This window comes from Delphinapterus leucas, chromosome 2 (genome assembly GCF_059928025.1).
Source record: "Delphinapterus leucas isolate spDelLeu-1000000601 "Yukka" chromosome 2, BTC_Dleu_Yukka2, whole genome shotgun sequence".
Classification (NCBI taxonomy): domain Eukaryota; kingdom Metazoa; phylum Chordata; class Mammalia; order Artiodactyla; family Monodontidae; genus Delphinapterus; species Delphinapterus leucas.
In genome coordinates, this window is record NC_143130.1 from 80178495 (window position 1) to 80198008 (window position 19514).

At 36.4% G+C, this 19514-nt stretch overlaps 1 protein-coding gene across 16 annotated transcripts in view; it reads right to left on the reverse strand.

Moving 5' to 3' along the window:
• The window catches only part of TCF12 (transcription factor 12), a 380655-nt gene that overhangs the window by 20874 nt on the left and 340267 nt on the right, over positions 1–19514 (reverse strand). For 9 of the 16 annotated variants that reach the window (XM_089907165.1, XM_022579581.2, XM_022579580.2 and 6 more), the window contains 4 exons: positions 16872–16950; positions 10780–10853; positions 9685–9756; positions 8727–8933 (listed from right to left, as the gene is read on the reverse strand). In XM_089907165.1, the coding sequence (XP_089763291.1) occupies positions 8727–8933; positions 9685–9756; positions 10780–10853; positions 16872–16950 (432 nt within the window). The remainder of the gene's footprint in view (positions 1–8726; positions 8934–9684; positions 9757–10779; positions 10854–16871; positions 16951–19514) is intronic. The other 7 variants (XM_022579593.3, XM_022579585.2, XM_022579584.2 and 4 more) reach the window with 1 other exon arrangement.

Genomic DNA, 19514 nt, shown 5'->3' on the forward strand with positions numbered 1-19514 from the left:
ATGTAGTTTTGAAAAACCCATTCAATGTATTCCATAGCTACTTTTTAAATTATTTGAGGATTAGTCATTGCTGAGAATTAGCTGTGTCACTACTCCCCTGGATGATCCAGCATTGACCATACCCGTTTTCTAAACCACATAATTTCATCATGCATTAGAATCATAAAATCTTAAAGCTGGGAAGGGACCACAGAAATCAAGACAGCCTTCTATTCCATTACCATTTTGGAAATTTTCCCTTAGACCCTTAACCTTTACTTCTGCCCTGAACCGCAACCCGCCCCCAGTAAAAAATCTTGAGAAAAACCTGAAGAACTAAATCTAACACCAAGTGAAGAAGTGGACTATGAAAATTACATTCGAGAGAGGAAATTATTATTTATTTTTTTGTGGTACGCGGGCCTCTCACTGTTGTGGCCTCTCCTGTTGCGGAGCACAGGCTCCGGACGAGCAGGCTCAGCGGCCATGGCTCACGGGCCCAGCCACTCTGCGGCATGTGGGATCTTCCCAGACCGGGGCACGAACCCATGTCCCCTGCATCGGCAAGCGGACTCTCAACCACTGTGCCACCAGGGAAGCCCGAGAGAGGAAATTGTTTTTTTATTTTTATTTTTTGCAGTATGTGGGCCTCTCACCGTTGTGGCCTCTCCCGTTGCGGAGCACAGGCTCCGGACGCGCAGTCTCAGCGGCCATGGCTCACGGGCCTAGCCGCTCCGCGGCATGTGGGATCTTCCCGGACTGGGGCACGAACCCGTGTCCCCTGCATCGGCAGGCGGACTCTCAACCACTGCGCCACCAGGGAAGACCGAGAGAGGAAATTGTTTTTAAAATAGTTTATGATATCCTATCTCTAGGGAATCCTGGTCATGTTTATTCATAACACATAGGGTGCTTTCTTGCTAGCTATGAACCACTCAATGATCTAATGATCTGAGAGGAAGGTCAGTTCAAAAATTGCATTTTATAAAAATAGGGTAAAATACAACAAATAGTTACAAATTCTTTGGGACCTTAGGAGTCTAGGCCTATTTTAAAGATAATATATTACTAGAATAATTTTGACTGGCTGAGGAAATCACTGCAGGATAAAGTAAAAGGTAAGAGTTTTTTTTTTTTTTTTGTAAGAAGATGTTGGGGGTAGGAGTTTATTAATTAATTTATTTTTGCTGTGTTGGGTCTTCGTTTCTGTGCGAGGGCTTTCTCTAGTTGTGGCAAGCGGGGGCCACTCTTCATCACGGTGCGCAGGCCTCTCACTATCGCGGCCTCTCTTTTTGCGGAGCACAGGATCCAGACGCACAGGCTCAGTAGTTGTGGCTCGTGGGCCTAGTTGCTCCGCAGCATGTGGGATCCTCCCAGACCAGGGCTCAAACCCGTGTCCCCTGCATTAGCAGGCAGATTCTCAACCACTGCGCCACCAGGGAAGCCCCAAAGCTAAGATTTTTATGTCTGTGTTTATAATGTGGACTTAAAACTTCCCACGATGTTTGGTAATATACGCCAATTTTGCTCTTATCTAGTATTTTGAGCTATCACACCAAGTAAATGAAAAATAAATAGCCTTTTAAAATTTAAACATTTTTTTTTAAAAAAAATAAAATTTATTTATTTATTTATTGGCTGCGTTGGGTCTTCGTTGCTGTGTGCGGGCTTTCCCTAGTTGGGGTGAGCGGGAGCTACTCTTTGCTGCGGTGCGCGGGCTTCTCATTGTCGTGGCTTCTCTTGCTGTGGAGCACGGGCTCTAGGCACGTAGGCTTCAGTAGCTGTGGCACGTGGGCTCAGTAGTTGTGGACTGCGGGCTCTAGAGCGCAGGCTCAGCAGTTGTGGCACACGGGCTTAGTTGCTCCGTGGCATGTGGGATCCTCCTGGGCCAGGGCTCGAACCTGTGTCCCCTGCATTGGCAGGCAGGTTCTTAACCACTGCACCACCAGGGAAGCCCTAAAATTTAAACTTTTAAACATACGTTTATTTACTACATATTGTACCTGTGAAACCCATTTTATAGCTCTGTCAGATAATACCGTTGAACAGTAACAAACTGAATTTCACTCATTTGATTGATAAGTGATGATGCATCTGTGAAATTCTTATTCTTTTATTTCATGAGTATAAATAATTCTTTGATTTTTCTGAATCTCAACTAATAAAAATGTTCTATCACCTCTTCTCTGATGAAAGGCTTGGAAGACAAAGGATCATTATCTAAACAATAGATCTTAAGGATTTTGCTTTTCCCTGAAGGAAAATCAGAAAGGTTGCTCAATTTGTTTTGCGATATAAAATGTCAGTGAATATCTTTGTCTTTATAGAATACTGCAAACTAAGTGTTTTCTCACACCAACCGTGAACAAAATTAAGCCTTTTAAAAATGGCATCAGACTAGCAAAAAGTTTCAAGTCTGGAGTTTTTCATGTTAATGAAGTTAGCAGGAACTTTTTCTTTGTAACTTGATTCCCCTTGCAAATGGCCCTCATATTTTCTGGAGAATTTGACGTTCACAGTTCTTATAGTTTTCTTTAACCCTTGCTCACCCTGGCTCCCATGTCCTTCCTTTAATCTGAAGCTACCCATTAAAATGGCTCTGTCCACACACGTAACAGGTGTATAAACAGTTCTTTGTCTGAGCTCAGAGCCTGTGAGGCCAGCCAGATAGGACCTTGTTTAATTGTTCATCTCGTTAGCATACAGCTGACAGAATGCTTCTATTGGGGGACTAGCAGAGAAAGGAAAACTCCTAGGCCTGCTATGCTCTAAATTTCAATTATGAAGAGCTCCGTTTCAGAATAAACGGCCCATTCCATTAAATGACATCATCTTGCATTCTGAATCTTTACAATCTACCTATGGCCTTATTTTTGTGGGAGCATCCAACAAGGGACTTGTTTCAATTTAACTTGGCCAATGGCTTCAACACCCACAATGGAAAAATGTTAAATCTAATTAGTTGATGAATAAGAGGTCTTGTGAATTAAGGGACAGACTGAAAACTACTCAGTATGAACTCCTCGCTGATTTTGAATTCTATTCTAATAATTTGTTCAATTTGTACTATTCACTGAGTACTAATGATTTAAATTAATCACTATTAATCTACAGACTGAATAAAGGATCTTTATGTACTGTAAATATTTTGTTTTACCCAAAGAGGGTTTTATGCTAAAACTTGGAAGAATTCCAGTTGTTATGATTCCTTTTGAATAATATTTCCATAAATATATAATCTGTATGGATTTCAGGCTTAAAAAGCTTGACAGTTAAACAATTTTGAGTTAAAAAAATTGTATCAAAACCCTTTAAAAGCACTATAATGTGGTTTTAACAAAATTAAAAAAAATTTAAGTTGCCCATTTGGGAAAAAAATTGGTTAGAAAAAGTAAAATACAGTTAAAAAATAAACTTCAGTTTAGCAGAAACCTACACATACCATTTCTACTGTATACAAACCTATACTAACAAAATTACTGTCTAAATATAAGGTTAAAATGATTCCAAATTTACTCTGATAAAGTGACAAAAAGTGCTAAAATTTTGAATAAAATATTACTCTATTTGCCTGTTAGTCTTTAATAACTGAATCTTAAATCTTTTAGAACTAGGAAAAATATAGTTTCTCTAACTGCTTTAGGATTTAGAAAACAGACATGATTTATATTTCAAATTATATAAGGTTGCTTTAAGTTCTACAACTGAACATTATTTGCTCTCAAACAAGACACACATCTCCAACCATAGCTTAAACAACAAAAAACCCAAGCAACCCCCCCCCCCCCCCCCCCCCGCAAAAGACATGCCTGAGTTAAATTTCCTCAGGACTTGTAACAAAGAAATCAAAAGACCTCCTGGATGTAATTTTATCCTGTATCATAAATGAGAAACTTTTAAAGATTTGCATCAGTCTTCCATTAACACAAAAGCTTCTAATCTAACTTAGTTTGAAGTTGAAATCACTGTCTGAACAATAACTGAGCACTTTGTGTGATAAAAGTGCTATTACAGAGCTATCTCATCAGGCCTCGGTATTTTAGATATTACAGCCATAAACTGATGTGATGTACAATAACTTTATATTGCTGAAACCTCTTTGTAATGCCTAAATGAAATTAATGAGTCTCATTCCTTTTCAGTTTCCCACTTAACATTATTTTTTTGCTGTCAGTAGTTTATTCCGAGTTTGTTCTTACATTAAATAAATGGGAGCAAAACTATAGTCTGTCCAATGCTGAAATTTCAATAGTTCTAAAAATCCTGATTTTGTGTTTTAAAATTTAAACGATACATCAATCACATCCTAATAATAGTGTCTGATAAAGCCTTAAGTTTTAATTTGCATTAAGAAAATATGGGGAAACTATCCAAAATATTGAAAAGGAGTAGGAAATTAAGTAAATGAAAATGTTAACCCTATTCAAAAGTAAGAGCAAATGTTAAAACTAGGGCAGGCTGGCTACACTAATTATATGAGAAGGAGTAGTAATTACCCACTTCCTAGTCTCTTTTTCTGATATAATAATCTTCAGGAAATCTAATTTTTTTTTTTTTTTTTTGCGGTACGCGGGCCTCTCTCACTGTTGTGGCCTCTCCCGTTGCGGAGCACAGGCTCTGGACGCGCAGGCTCAGTGGCCATGGCTCACAGGCCTAGCCACTCTACGGCATGGGGGATCCTCCCGGACCAGGGCACAAACCCATGTCCCCTGCATCGGCAGGCGGACTCTCAACCACTGCGCCAGCAGTGAAGCCCAGGAAATTTAATTTTTGTGTATATTAGATAGCTAAAATATGTTAAAAGCTTTCTGTGGTTGAAACCTCATTTAATCCTAACCTTTGATGCTAGTCAAGTTTGTTCAGTTAAAAGAAACAACAGTCAAATAAGTCTTTTGATATTGACTCCTATTAATATTTTTGGCAGGTGGTAGTCTTATTACCTTTGTGTGAAATATAAAAATTGTTTTCTGGAATAACGAAAAATAGTAATTATTTCATCTATAAGAAGATGGATCTACAAATCAGTAGATAAGCTGTAGATGATCTTACTAGCATAGTCTTGTTATAACTGAAAATAATGTAGAGAAATGTTTTCAGCAACAAAGCTATTTCCTTGATCAAGGAGACTATTTTGGTTAACCTGCCCATGTAGACTTCACACCACAAGTTACCTTGATAGCACTGAAGGCTGAGAGCAGAGCTCTCTGTATTACTTTTATCCTGCCATCAACTCTTATTCTTCTACTCCCAGTGCATTCTGGCTCACCTCAAATATTCCAACTACCTCAACAGAACTCCCAAACTACTCATTAAAACAAAATAAGCAAAAAGTTATAGGCTCCAAGAAAAATAAAAGAAAACCCCAAAAAACAAACAAACAAAAAAACCCCAAAAAACAAAACTTGCTAACTCTCATTTCCTGCACTGGGAAGCTAATTTTGTTCTAAATCAGGGATTGGCAAAGTATGCCTGTGAGCCAAATCTGGTCCTATTATTTATTTATTTATTTATTTTGTTTTACTAGTAAAGGAGGCTCTTTTTTGCAAATAAAGTTTTATTAAAACACAGCCACACCGATTTGTTTTCATAACAGCTATGGCTGCTTTCATGTTACCAAATCAGAGGTAAGTAGTTGTGCCAGAGACCATATAGCCTGCAAAGCTGAAAATATTTACTGTCTGGCCTTTTACAAAAAAGTATGCTGATTCTTCTCCTTTAAATGCCAGGAGAGAAAGTAACATCATATTTAAAACTTGGAATTAGGATGGTGACCTCTAGTAAATGCCCACAAAAATCCATTACATCAAAAATTTTATTTGAATGTTCTGTGGACTTCCTGGAATGGTATTTATGTTTACTAGACCAGTTTTACTCTCTGCAGAAAAATAAATGAAATGATGAAATTTAAATATTTTTGAGAGGAAACTGACCTTACGAATTCTAAATGGCGATATAGAATTGCTGATAAACTGATATTTCTGTGGTTACTTTGTAATAATGGCCATGTAACCTCCATTTTTAGGGGCCTAAAAAATACTAATTTATGTTAATGCAGAGGAAAAGTATATAAACTACCAGAAAGTTAAACAAGACAAAAAAAGTGATTCCAGAACGTAAAATTGTGTTATTTCTTAGTCATGATCAGTTAGAAAACATGGGGGTGAGATAATAAAAGCAGATTAACTCTTAAAGATGGCTGGCAATAGTTACAAGATGTCCCCCAAATCACACACCCTCCCAGAGTAGGAAAAGAGTTGATTCCACATAAGTAGGTACAAAGCATGTAAGCAAGTCTCCTGGCAGTACTGATGCAAGCCCTCAGACATGAATAACAGCCACCAGGATAAGAGTTTTCCTCAACAATATGCCTAAGACTTAGCTGGGACAGTCACTGGCTGACTGTGATCTTCATTTCATTTCATTCTTTGGTCTTTCTGCTGAAACTGAGAACTGAGTACTCACAGCTAAGAAGTTCATTTCAGAAGGATGGGAGCTGAATACTAACTCACCTGACATTCTTAGATTTTGTCAGTTAATAACTTTTGAGGGTAAGCCTGGCAGAAACATCTGCATCTCCACCTCCATTAGTGATTGGGGAAGGGGTGGATATAATAGATGATGTCTGGCAGACTTTTCTCAGCTGTGTCCTCTAAGAAGGTTATAAAAACTGAAGGAAGACCCTGATTGACAAACTCAGCAGTAGCCTGGGCTTAGTTGCTGCAGCACTGACGCTGCTTCTCAGACTAAGCCAGACTCACCTCATGTTTCAGAACTCTCTTTTTCTTGATTACCTTGAATTATTTTCCTTTTATTTTTGCGGTACGCGGGCCTCTCACTGCTGTGGCCTCTCCTGCCACGGAGCACAGGCTCCGGACTTGCAGGCCCAGCGGCCATGGCTCATGGGCCCAGCCGCTCCCCAGCATGTGGGATCCTCCCGGACCGGGGCACGAACCTGCGTCCCCTGCATCGGCAGGCGGACTCTCAACCACTGCGCCACCAGGGAAGCCCTTTTCCTTTTTAAAGAATATCTCTGGCAGCTCTGAAGTAGGCAGCATATTCCTAGTGAATATAATGGAAGCCACTTTCTTAACTAAAAGCTTCAGGGCAGTATCTAATATTAGAAACAATTTTTCCCTCAACAAGTTCTTTTAAAATGCACTAGGTTTTTTACATGGCTTTGGAGGACTGGATTTTGAAAAATCTATTTTCCAACTTATATCCAAAGTTGGTAAAAAAAACCTCCCAAAGATAGAAGATCCATTTCATATAAATTCTATATTTATGTGGGAGGAGCCAGAGATATATCACATATTGTAGCAGATAAACTGGAAAAAGGAGCAATGGGCTATTAACAATGAAGAATTAAGAAACGATTAAGAGGTGAGGACTAAGAATTGCAAATACTGAAGGCTGAGACAAGCTTAGGATTCAAACATACTGATTTTCAAGTCATTCTTCTAAATAAGGATAAACAGTATTTCAGCAAAGTAATAATTTATACTTGCAACAAATGCTATCTTATTATTCTGTTAAAATTATTTTATTACTACCACTAATAGTGATTACAATATTCCCTTTTATTTCTAGGAATTCAGTAATTTAAAGATGCTTTCACATTTATTAGTTTATCAATAGCAACAAAAGCTAATTTAAAAGGAGTCTTAATTTCAAGATCTTCTGATATTAAAAAACAAAAACAAAAAACTGGTTGTAAAGGCATGTGGGCATTGTCACCTATGTTGCTGAAAACACTGTTCTTAGGAAACCAGGCAGCCTTGTTTGATGTTTACTTCAGCAACTCCAGAATGAATATAAATGGCTGTCTGATATATGAATGTGAATGTGAAAATCTGGAACCAATCCTATTTTACAGAACACAAGACTTCAGCATTTGGGGCACCTAATTATTGCGATGATAGGTGAGTTTTAGCCTTGATCACACGGCTTACAGCTAGAAATCTGTTTCATAGGAGAATATTTCACGGCATGCAATGAATCTTAAAAACCATGCCATAAACATGCAAACACATGGTTTCAGTTAAATAGCAGATTCAAAACGAGCTTCATTCCTTTAAAACATAATTTGTATAAAAAACAATGTAAGACATTCGACACAGAATTTTTGATGTGCATGGCTGCAGAATTTTACTTTTTTCCTCCTTTAAAGAACTACCACGTTAAAAAAAAAAAGGGATTGAACGATTTTACTCTCTTCAGGGATTAATCTAAAATTGTTTCCTTTCATTGTCACTTAAATTACAGTCATTCTTAAAACTACCCCACATTTTTCCTTCATTTGGGAATAAAGCTTAAATTTGGACCTGTACAAATAATATTACATTCGTTCTACTATTGAAGGCTGGTTCCAAATTATAATAAATAGCTTTTCTAGACCAGAGCCCTTGAAATTCAGTCTTGCTTTATTGCTTTTGATATTAAGACTTTCTACAACTGTTTCAAGGCAAAAACTGTTCTGCTAATTATTACATACTTGGAAAAAAAATCCAAGTTTAAGCTAAAATGATCTCTGTAGAAAGTTTCTGCTTTTTGCAAATGGTCATAGTAGGATTTTAAGGGCCAATGCTCAGCCAATGACCCTGCCCAAGACAGTAAAAGAAATTCTTAAAAGCCACTCTACCTTCCTTCCTTACAGAAAGAAGGAACCTCTCTCCCTGAAAGATTTCATGAAAAACATGTAGGATAATACGCTTTAGAAGTTATCTCCAAAAGGATGAGCACTATTTTACCATTGAAGCAGGTCGACTGCTTGTAACAAGGCTTGATCCACCATAGTTTGAATTGAGGCTTCCAATTGGTGCATTATGGGATGGTCCCAATAAACTGTGTATATCACTGTGACCAGCAGGCAAACTGGTGGAAGGTCCCACGGCATGGTTCCGCAGCACATGGATAGCATCATCCAGTCTGTCCAAACGATCCTCCATTCGAGATTGCTGTAGGGATTGAAAAAAGACATGGAGGTTACTGATGTTATCTATTAAATTCATTAAACTGCTATGTTTCCTACTTTGGGATATAGGGAAGGCAGCAAGTGAATATGCAATATCAAGTAGCTTCAAAAGAAACTACCTGTACTACGAATCAACAATTAAAGAAAGGATATTTGTAGACTATGCTAAATTAACAAAGCTTCAGAAGCAAATCACTGCTTCATAAAATCTATTTACCAATCTAAAATGAGGTTATTTCTTTTAGCTTCTACAAAAGCTGAAGGCTACTCTACTGTGTCTGATACTCAATTATCATTGATAAAAAAGATAACCTGTACTTTAACACTGATCTTTGAAATGAGGGCAATTTGGGGAGGGTCTTCGAATCCAACAAATTTAAGTTGTAGTTTTGTTTTAAGTGAATATTTATAATACCTATCTGAAATGGTGACCACATCCAAATGTGCTCTTTCACAAAACTGATGAAATGATATTATCTGTCTGTGAATATACACATGCCCCATACACAAACATATTAGAATTTAAGAAAATAAAAGCACATGCCAGTAGAGCTCTTTTAAAAAGAATCACACTCAACAAAAGCCTATTTTTACATATTGTTACAAAAACGAAAATAGTCATTGTTTGATTTTAAAAGACTCTGGAGTCTGTACAGGCTTGATGATTTTAAACGGATAATAGGAAGTATAATTAATTGAAACACAAAAAAGGCACCATCTAAAAGAAATAGTACCTCACAGACATCCTTTAAGAAGGACATTGCATCTTGCAAATGCTCGTGAAGTTGCTGCTCAACTCGATTTTTCTGGCAAAGTCAAGACAGAACAGGAGGCAAAGCACAGGTTAAGATTAACTCCAAAAGAGATGAGGAAATAGCTGATGTGCATGTCAGCATAACATGTTAGTAAAGTTAACGCGGAGACCTGCAAGATCTACTTGTATTAAGGTATGAGAAGGCTGGGATTTAACAGCAAAGTTATAAGGTTAGCATCTAAGTAGCACACATTGCTTATATTTGCTTATATGTGAGAAGAAAACTTTCCTTTAATTTAAAATGTTCTGTTAGTCACAGAAAAAGAACTTTTCTATTTGCAACCTGGAATTACTGAATGATAGCATGACTTAACATTCCATTAAGTCATCCTTATTTTGTTTTTATAATGCTTCGTAATTCTGTGGTAAGCATAGAAAGGCAACAGTAGTTAACACCCTACCACAAATTCTTCACTCTCAATACCTAGACAGGCTCCTTTATTCTACTGCTTTGTTTCTCAACGGTTTTGCTTGTACAATTTACATAATACATTCTTTTTTAAAAAAGAAAACATGGGAAACAATACTCTTCCTGACAAAAATAATTGATGCTACATTTAAAAATTTTAACAGAAATGTAATAAATTATACACAATATCATCATATGAGAAAGAGTAAAATACAACCATTTTGCAATGCTGGACTAATTTTTTCTTACTTGGTCTGTGTGTTTTTTTTTTTCTTCTTTAAATTTCCTTTACATGTAAACATAAAATTATAGTAAAATTAAAACCTAGATCTGTCAAAGAAACAAAAATCCCATAACACTATTTTAATACCAGCTGTCCTGAGACCAGAAGCCTGATGTCCCAAAGAACAGATGGTAAAAGGCACACCCAATGTGTCTTATATAGTTCAACTAAATCAGGCCATTTGTTAGCAAAGAATTCGTGTGTAATGCTATCCTACTGTTTTTTCATTGTTACTCAAGATTTTCTGGAAAAAAAAAAAAAAAAAAGAAGAACTCCACACTATTAGATAAAAGAGACCTTGTATGTTTCTCAGAGGCTCTTACCAGGGAGTGGAGTGAGTTTTCATAGCTTGGGGATGAAGGCGCTTGTCCTCCAGGTCTGGGCCACTGACTGGTACCTGTTAAAACAAAACCCAAAAGCACACACACACCTTGGTTAACTCAGTGATCTTGATAATGTTCTAAAGGAAGGGGTAAAGATATATTGTAAGTGTGCATAAATTTATGTGAAAATTTTTGTTCAGTCTTCAGCATGTTACTGGCTACTGATAAACCCAACATATTAAAATTTTTTTTCATTATTAATATAACTGTGTAGGGAGTTGAGAAAAAAACTATACTTTGAAACATAACTACATTTATGTTTGCATGTTCTTCACACTCTGTCCAAATGCACACATATCTTGAGAAAATGTACTTAAAATATGCATAATTTAAAATTCTGTCCCTCCCCCATATTTTTAGTCTTTATGATCATGCTATTAATGACTTACATTAATATTCACCTGATTCTCTATATCATAATTTGCTTAACCACCGCTACCTCACTGCTAGATGTTTTGGTTGCTTTCATTTGGCTATTATGAATAGTAACTGAATATCACTATATTATGAATGGTAATACTGTGTTTTTTCTTTTGGGGAGTATGTCTAAGGATAAATAGCACTTCTAAGTTAAAAGGTATGAACATATTCATGATCCTTAATTCATAAGGCCAAAACTGCTTTCTAAAGGGTCATGTTAACTTGTGCCTCCAGTAATGCACAAATGCACCAATTTCAAATGATTGCAAATACATTTAGGATTATCTGCTAAAAATTTTCCCAACATAATTTACACCAAAACATATTATTTAATTTGGAAAATATCATCATGAAAATTTTGTTAAATGTTGTTTACTCTTCAACTTTAGAAAAGTGGCAATATAATAAAAAAAAAAAGGAGACAGAAAAAGCAAGGATACAAGTTCAGAACAGAAAGAATAAAAAGGAAAAAAAAACAAGAAAAAATAAAAGGGTTAATTCATTCATGTATTGGGGAGAATGCAGTGTTTTAAAATAGCTTTAGGGACTTCCTTAGTGGTCCAGTGGGTAAGACTCCACGCTCCCAATGCAGGGGGCCCGGGTTCAACTGGTCAGGGAACTATATCCCACATGCATGCTGCAACTAAGAGTTCACATGCCTAAACTAAGAGTCCGCATGCCGCAACTAAAGATCCCACGTGCCGCAACTAAGACCTGGCACAGCCAAAATAAATAAATAAAATAAATATTTTAAAAAAATAGCTTTAAAATAACCAAAATAGCTTTAAAAAGAAAAAGACAAAACAAATGATTGAAAATCTTTACTATTTCATGACTGTGCATTTGGAAGTAAGTTATGTATAGAAAATAATGAAGACCGTTCAATTAAATATATGGTTTTGTTCTTAACAAATCTTCAGTGACAAACTGAATTATCAATATATTAGAAATCTGAAGTTGGAGAAGGTTTACTTAATGTGTCTTGTTTATTGCTAAATGAAATTTTAAACTATGTTCCACCAGAGCTTGTTGTTGCAGGTTAATTTGCCATATTTAGGAAACTAAAAACTTATGGTAAATTGGAACTATTATAGTTCACTTTAGCTGAGTAACCTAGTAATTGTAGGAATAATTGTATTGCTAGTAACTGTACAAAAAACAGGCACTCACAGTTTTTTGTTTTTGTTTTTATTCTGCCTTTATGAAGCGAATGAGGTAAAAGATATGAATGCACTCACTCTGTGAACCTAAAGGTCTTTTTTTTTTTTTTTTTTTTTTTTTGCGGTACGCGGGCCTCTCACTGTTGTGGCCTCTCCCGTTGTGGAGCACAGGCTCCGGATGCGCAGGCTCAGCAGCCACGGCTCATGGGCCCAGCCGCTCCGCAGCATGTGGGATCTTCCCGGACCCGGGCACGAACCCGTGTCCCCTGCATCGGCAGGCGGACTCTCAACCACTGCGCCACCAGGGAAGCCCCTAAAGGTCTTTTTAACCATGAGATATTATTATTATTTCTTCCTGATGATAGATCTATCATGTAATCAATGAAGAAAAAAGATACATAGACTTTTTGTAATTCTGGCCCACTGATGGCCTATTAGCTATGGATGAGAACTCTGGGGTTGTGAATGGAATTCAAATTCTAGACAGAGACCATAATGCTACAGAATACCTCTGACACTAGACAGATCTGCATCTTTGTCTTTTTATAAAACTAGTACATGAGTAAAATATACAGATTTATTTAGAATCGTACTGGTATCTTTATCTCTAGCTTGTAATCACCAACTGCAGCATTATTACACAAATAAGGAAAAACAAAAGTACAAACGCTAAAAACCTAAGAGGTTTCCCAGAGAATAGGTTATTTCCGCCCTTCCTTCCCTGTCACCTGCTATCTGGTGGTAGACATGCACAGAGGTTTTGGGCTTATACTACTTCCTTCTGTTAGATAAGGGCAAGCTTTCAACTCTTTATATAGTTAACAATTTTTATAATTGCCCTGAGCTTTTTAGTGACCACCCCCAAAAGCTAGCTGTTATTCAAGGATTATAATAAATGTACTTGATATCAAAATTTATTGACTATTTCCAGAGAACAAGTTAGTTGACAAGAGAATCAAATTATTTGGCTAGAAAATCTGGGAAGGCTTTCTTTGATCACTAAATCTAAAATTCACCCAGTGTTTCTGATCTCTTCTCACTCTGAGTGGGATTCAGTAATATGCCACCTAATAAAACTGGTTAATAAATTTAGAGAATAGATAACATCATTTTGCATGGCTGAGAGAAATTCTTAGGACTATTTACCATGCATGCATTTTCTTATTTTGTTAGCTGTTTCCCTTTGTAATCTCACCCTAAACTCAAACTTTCATGAGATACTCCACACTTGGAAAAGGTTGAATAATCCTAAATGTAGCATTGAATGCTTTGCTTTCCACAATCTGGCCCCAGCCAACCTTTCCACTTCCAATATGTGAAAAGAGTTCATAATCAGTCATCTCAATGACTCTGGATGAACAGCTCATGCACTTTCTTACATCTTGATCTTTGTCACACTCTCTTCTTTTATACTCAAAGTTCTTTCTCCTTTATACTCTCTTCATGAAGTACATCCGAGGAACTGTAGTTTAGAATAAATTCTGACGGTTCTATTTTCATGTGTTTATCTCTATTTTCTCAACTAAACTGAAAACTTGCTGAAGTCAGGTAACTGCTTTAACACCAGGCATACTGACAGATGATAAAAATAAATATCTCATTGATGAAATGAGCCTAAACTGAGGAATCCTTTCTCCCCTATCTCCCCCCACTCCCTCTTTATTTTTATTGTGGATGTTCTGAAGATTGCTATTGAGTACTGCAATTATTAAACTTTTATTCACTGATATTCTAGAAGGAGGTAAAGAATTGCAAAGAAATAGAGCAGGAGCCCTGACTGGTCCAGGAACTTGCCCTGCTATGGGCTTTATACAAGATATCCAAAATCCCCTTATTATTTAATCCAGTCCAGACAAGAGTTTCTCTTCCTTTTAGCCTAAAGTATCCTAACTAAAACAATATCATCATCTCAGAAGCTTCTTTTTTGTAAGCATTTTCTAGGCAGGAACGTTATGTTCTTAGCCTGAAAAGTTCCCAAGGAAAATGAGCAGGATTTAAACAAGAACGATGAATGCCTTAGAAACTGCCTATGTTGCTTTGCACCTGTGCAACTATTCTTACAAGGTCTGTCCTGAGTCTGACTGATGCTCAGGCATAAGGAAGAGGGCAAGTGTAGAGCGCATATAGGGGGTAGGAATTTTTACTCTAGATGATAGGCTCCTGCCACACAAGGTACAAAATAATTTGTACATATTATATAGGAGCTCTGGTTTGCTCTTTTTCATTTTTCCTTCAACTGTGAATACTTTATCGCCCATTGCTTTCCTTTTTTCCTCCTCCCTTTCCATGTCTGCTCTGCCAGCCTAGGGTGTGTGTGTATGTGGGGGTGGCTATAAGAAGAAAACACTAGATACAGGAGATGAGACACAGAGATGCACCTGTATAAAATCAGTCTTTGATGCCATTTCAACAGGAGTATATGAAAATATTTTTCTTTGAGTATGACTGCAGAACTGAAAAAAGCTTATTAATACCTTCATTACACAATTTAACCTTTCAAAGATCTTCATTAATCAGCTGAATTAAAGGTGGAAAGAGGATATCATCCACTAAACATCAAATAAAAATGGAGAAGAGAAGGGTAAGCTGGGACAAAGTGAGAGAGTGGCATTGACATATATACACTACCAAATGTAAAACCGATAGCTAATGGGAAGCAGCTGCATTGCATAGGGAGATCAGCTCGGTGCTTTGTGACCACCTAGAGGGGTGGGATAGGGAGGGTGGGAGGGAGACACAATAGGGAGGGGATATGGGGATATATGTATACGTATAGCTGATTCACTTTGTTATAAAGCAGAAACTAACCCATCATTGTAAAGCAATTATACTCAAAGATGTTAAAAAAATAAATAAAAAAACAAATTCAAAAAAAAAAAAAGGAGGAGGAAATGTGAGATTTTACTTTGGACCATTATTTTTTGAAAAACGTCTAAGTTTCTGATTCTTCATTTTACTGATGTCCTTGCATAGATGCTGAGCTCCTCTGCTGCCTGCCTTCCCAACCAGTGTTAATGGAAACCAAAGGACACTTTTATCTTACTGGGCTGGGCAGAGGAGAAGAGGCAGTGGGAACATACAGTAAGGGCCAATATAGCTACCTGAGATGAGAAAGTGAAACAGGCTGTGGCAAAAATGACACTGATAATTTTAGTAAAACTCTGCCAAGAGGGTGAGTATGGTTAAAGTTACATCATTCTTCCTGTAATTTCATCCCTCTGTTAAACAACAACTTTAAGTCAATGGGTCTTTCATAGTTCTGTCTATGTGGGGAACAGCTGTTCAACTTTTACTAGACAGCTGAAGCCATGGTGTCTGAGAAAGTGGCAGAACCCACTAATAGCTGAAAGCAGCTGCCAGCAGTTCATCATTTCCACATTGGAATGCTTCTTAGCAGAGTCACAAGGCTAAATCACAGAGCACAGGTGATAGCCAGGGCCCTGATACACCAGAGCCTTGATTTTCAGAAACCCTGAACAATGCAAAAAGGCTTCACAGCAACAACAACAACGCCACATGGACTGAACTAGTGACTTTGATCAGGAATAGAGAATCATTTCTGAGGTCAGCTGTTGCAGGAAAATGGCAATTTTTACACAGTTGTCTGATGTCTTTTCCTTAGAACTAATACATTTCTTCTTTAGCATGGTTTTTCTCCAAACACTGCTCAGGAAACACATTCCAAGTTTTATAGCTTAACAGATCAGATCCAAGCATCTTCTTGTAATTTGATTTATTCCTAATAAATCGAAAAATTCCTATTTACAATAATAACAGTTGTATCTCAACAAATTTATAGTGTAGGATAGTATCTGGAACTTGTTAAAACTACTGTAAAGAAAAACAGGAGAAAAGCAATGCAAATCTGAACACTTATTTAACTCCACTAACAATATTCATACACATTCACAAATTCTTTTCTTTAGCAAAAAAACCCTACATTATCCCCAAGAATTTATATATATATATGAAATAATTACTCAGTGGACTTAAAAAATAAAGACAAACTAGTGCAGAGTTTTTCATTTGAGTCTTATACATGGTACGTGGAAAATGCAGAGAATAAGGAAGAAAGAAGTTATATGTACTTCTAAATAGGTTATTTTATTTTCTATGTTAGCTTATCAAAATTTTTGATTCATCTCCTTCTCTATATTTTACCTTCATCCCAATTGCTTAGCCTTATTTTTTATCCTGTTATAATAATTGTTCTTAGAAATTATCACAAATTATTTTAAGAATCAGAGAAGATATGAACAAATAATTCAAACAGGAAATACTTCAATATTCTCCAAAATGAACTCAGGAGAAGGCTCTGTTTACATGTTTTTACAGGATAGAAATGATTTTTTTGGTGTGAGTTTTTACTATATTTTATTGAAAAATAAACTTCAAATATTTCCAAGTAGCCCTATGCATGTTATCAAGTAATTAGATAAAACAAAAGCCTACCTGTGAGAGGTGAGGGTGATCCAACTGGTGTTGACGGATTTGATGGAAAACTACTGCTGGTATGGTCAGGAGAATAAATCTAACCAGAAAACAAAAGATATGCACATATCAGTGTGACAAAAGCAAAAATATAAATCCATTTGCATGGAGTTATTTCTATAATCTAAGCTGCAACCCTTAAGGCTCAGAGTGAAAAACTGTTTAATCAATTTTAGAACTATTCCATTGCATAAAGGCTATAGAAGCCCCAGTTTTAAAACTCGGATTAAAAAGTATCATATATATTCTAATATGAGAGGAATAAATAGATCATACCTATTTCTTTATGATCCTAGTTGAAAGTAATTTAAATTTCTAATTGCTAGAACAAAAAAGAGATGTGATAAAAAAAAGAGAAGTGACTATAAAGTCAAGTCTGATAAACAATCTTTCTAGAATATACCATCTAAATAAATTTTATTCATTAAAAATAATCTTAAGAAACTGTTACCTTTTGAAGAGAATAGTCCTAAAAATAGTTTTAAAAGTCAAAGAAAGTGATTTTTAAAAATAGTTACCCCTTATTTCTTTTAGAAAGTTGTTTGAGTAACTACATTTTTGCCAAATTTAGCTCCTAATGTTGTGTGAGTGTTGTAAAAAAATCAAACTTGTTTTCAAAGGATATTTCGTCACCCTTGGAGAAAGTGAAAAAACCCTGAAAGTCTTAAAAAAATGTTCCCCAAATAAACTGTGGACTTTACCTCCTAAGAGGTAACATATCTGGATGCATAAATTTTGATATTTTGGCTAAAGGTTTTGTTGCAACACTTTATATTTATTTCATATTGCTAAAAAAAATAGTGACAGAAATTCATTCAAGTTTACATAATTAAACATTTAAAAAGTCTCCTTAATCCACGCACCAACGGTTCCTAGGAACTCCTCTCTAGGACAATCCCATTCCTATAACAGGCATCATAAATCATCTTCACATCTCAGCACTCAGGGCAGACAAATCAACTTATTTGGAGAAACTGTGGTCAAATATTTTAAATAGGAAAACTACTTGTGGGTGCAAAGTGTCATCCAATAGAAATAATCTTGCTCTGAGTAAGTTTAGAGCTCTAATAAATTTAAAGAGGCCCAAATTATGGCATATATGGGGTCTCAGCACTGGTTTTACAGACAGTATAATACGTTGAAAAAGTCAGATACTAGGACAGGCTCACGTAAAACAAAATTCCACAGGTCATAATCATCAAACATTAACAGCTTTCATTTTTTTTTAAAAAAGAAGATAGCACCAATTAAATTGTAAGCATTGACTACAAATGAGTATATCTATACCAATTTGTATGATGTTACTAAATTGTAACTGGAAATCCCTTTACACACCAACTCTTTCCAAAGAGCCAGATCTAAAAGTTGTATATTCAGGTTGGAAAGTCATTTCATTTTATTAAAAAATTTTTTTTTTGCCACGCGAGGCAGCTTGCGGGATCATACTTCTCCGACCAGGGACTGAGCCCAGGCCCCCAGCAGTGGAAGTGCTGAGTCCCAACCACTGGACCGCCAGGGAATTCCCAGGTTGGAGAGTCATTTTAGAAAAGCACAGTTATCAAGAAGACTTCAAAAAACTTTACGGGAAGACTTAGTAATAGGGAAGTAGTATGCTATAAGATCAATGTTGTTGGTCTTAAAGTTGTCAAAGTTGTTACCTTTTAAAAGTTGGTACTTTTCACACCTGTGAAAATTAGCTAAAGGTCACATTTTGGTTCCTAATGGCTTGCATACATACAGTGATTTATTTCAACCATAAGTAAGTTAGATAACGTCACCGAACTTCAACAAAAACATATCTCAACATACCCTTTTACTTTTGTAAATCACTATTTCTCATGTTTATGATTCAAATAATTATAACTTTTATGAACAACTGATGCTAACATATGAAATATGTCTTGACTATAATACCGGTAAGGGAGGGAAGGGTTGATAACACTGACGGTGGGTGGCTGAGGAGTGAAAGAAGTTCCATTTCCATGGAAAACTTTGATTATCATAAACTAGACTAACTTGCTGACTTTCAATTTCCTTGACCATATGAATTAATCGCATGAAAGCACTGGAGAAACAGCATTCCCTGTGTATCATACCTCCTGCTTTGTTTTCTTCATACTGCTTACATTAATCCCTAATTGCCTAAATTTGTTTACTTGTTTATCATATGTCTCTTTCACCCTTTTCCCTAATGAAATGCATGTTCCAGAAGAGCAAGGACTTGGTCTTATTCAGACCAATGTGAATTACACAGCATCTGCAGTAGCTTCCGATTCTACAACAGTGCTGGTAAATAAATACTTGCTGAAAGAATGAATGATATCTTCCTTGAAAGAAGTTAGCATTTGAGTATCCCTTTTAAATCCCTGGATGTATAATTTTTACCCAGGCTCCTTCTCTCTTTTACTCTCTTATACAGTTCACTTAATGTACGTTTTCCGAGAACTCCAGTCTCAGTTTTCTTTTCTATTTACCTGTGTTTCCTCTCTTTGTAATACCATTCTTTATAAAGTATCAACTATGACATCCATGTGAATGACTCCTAAGTTGACATCTCTATCCTCCTACTGGTTGCTGGACCTCTCCACCTGAGCATATCTTTCT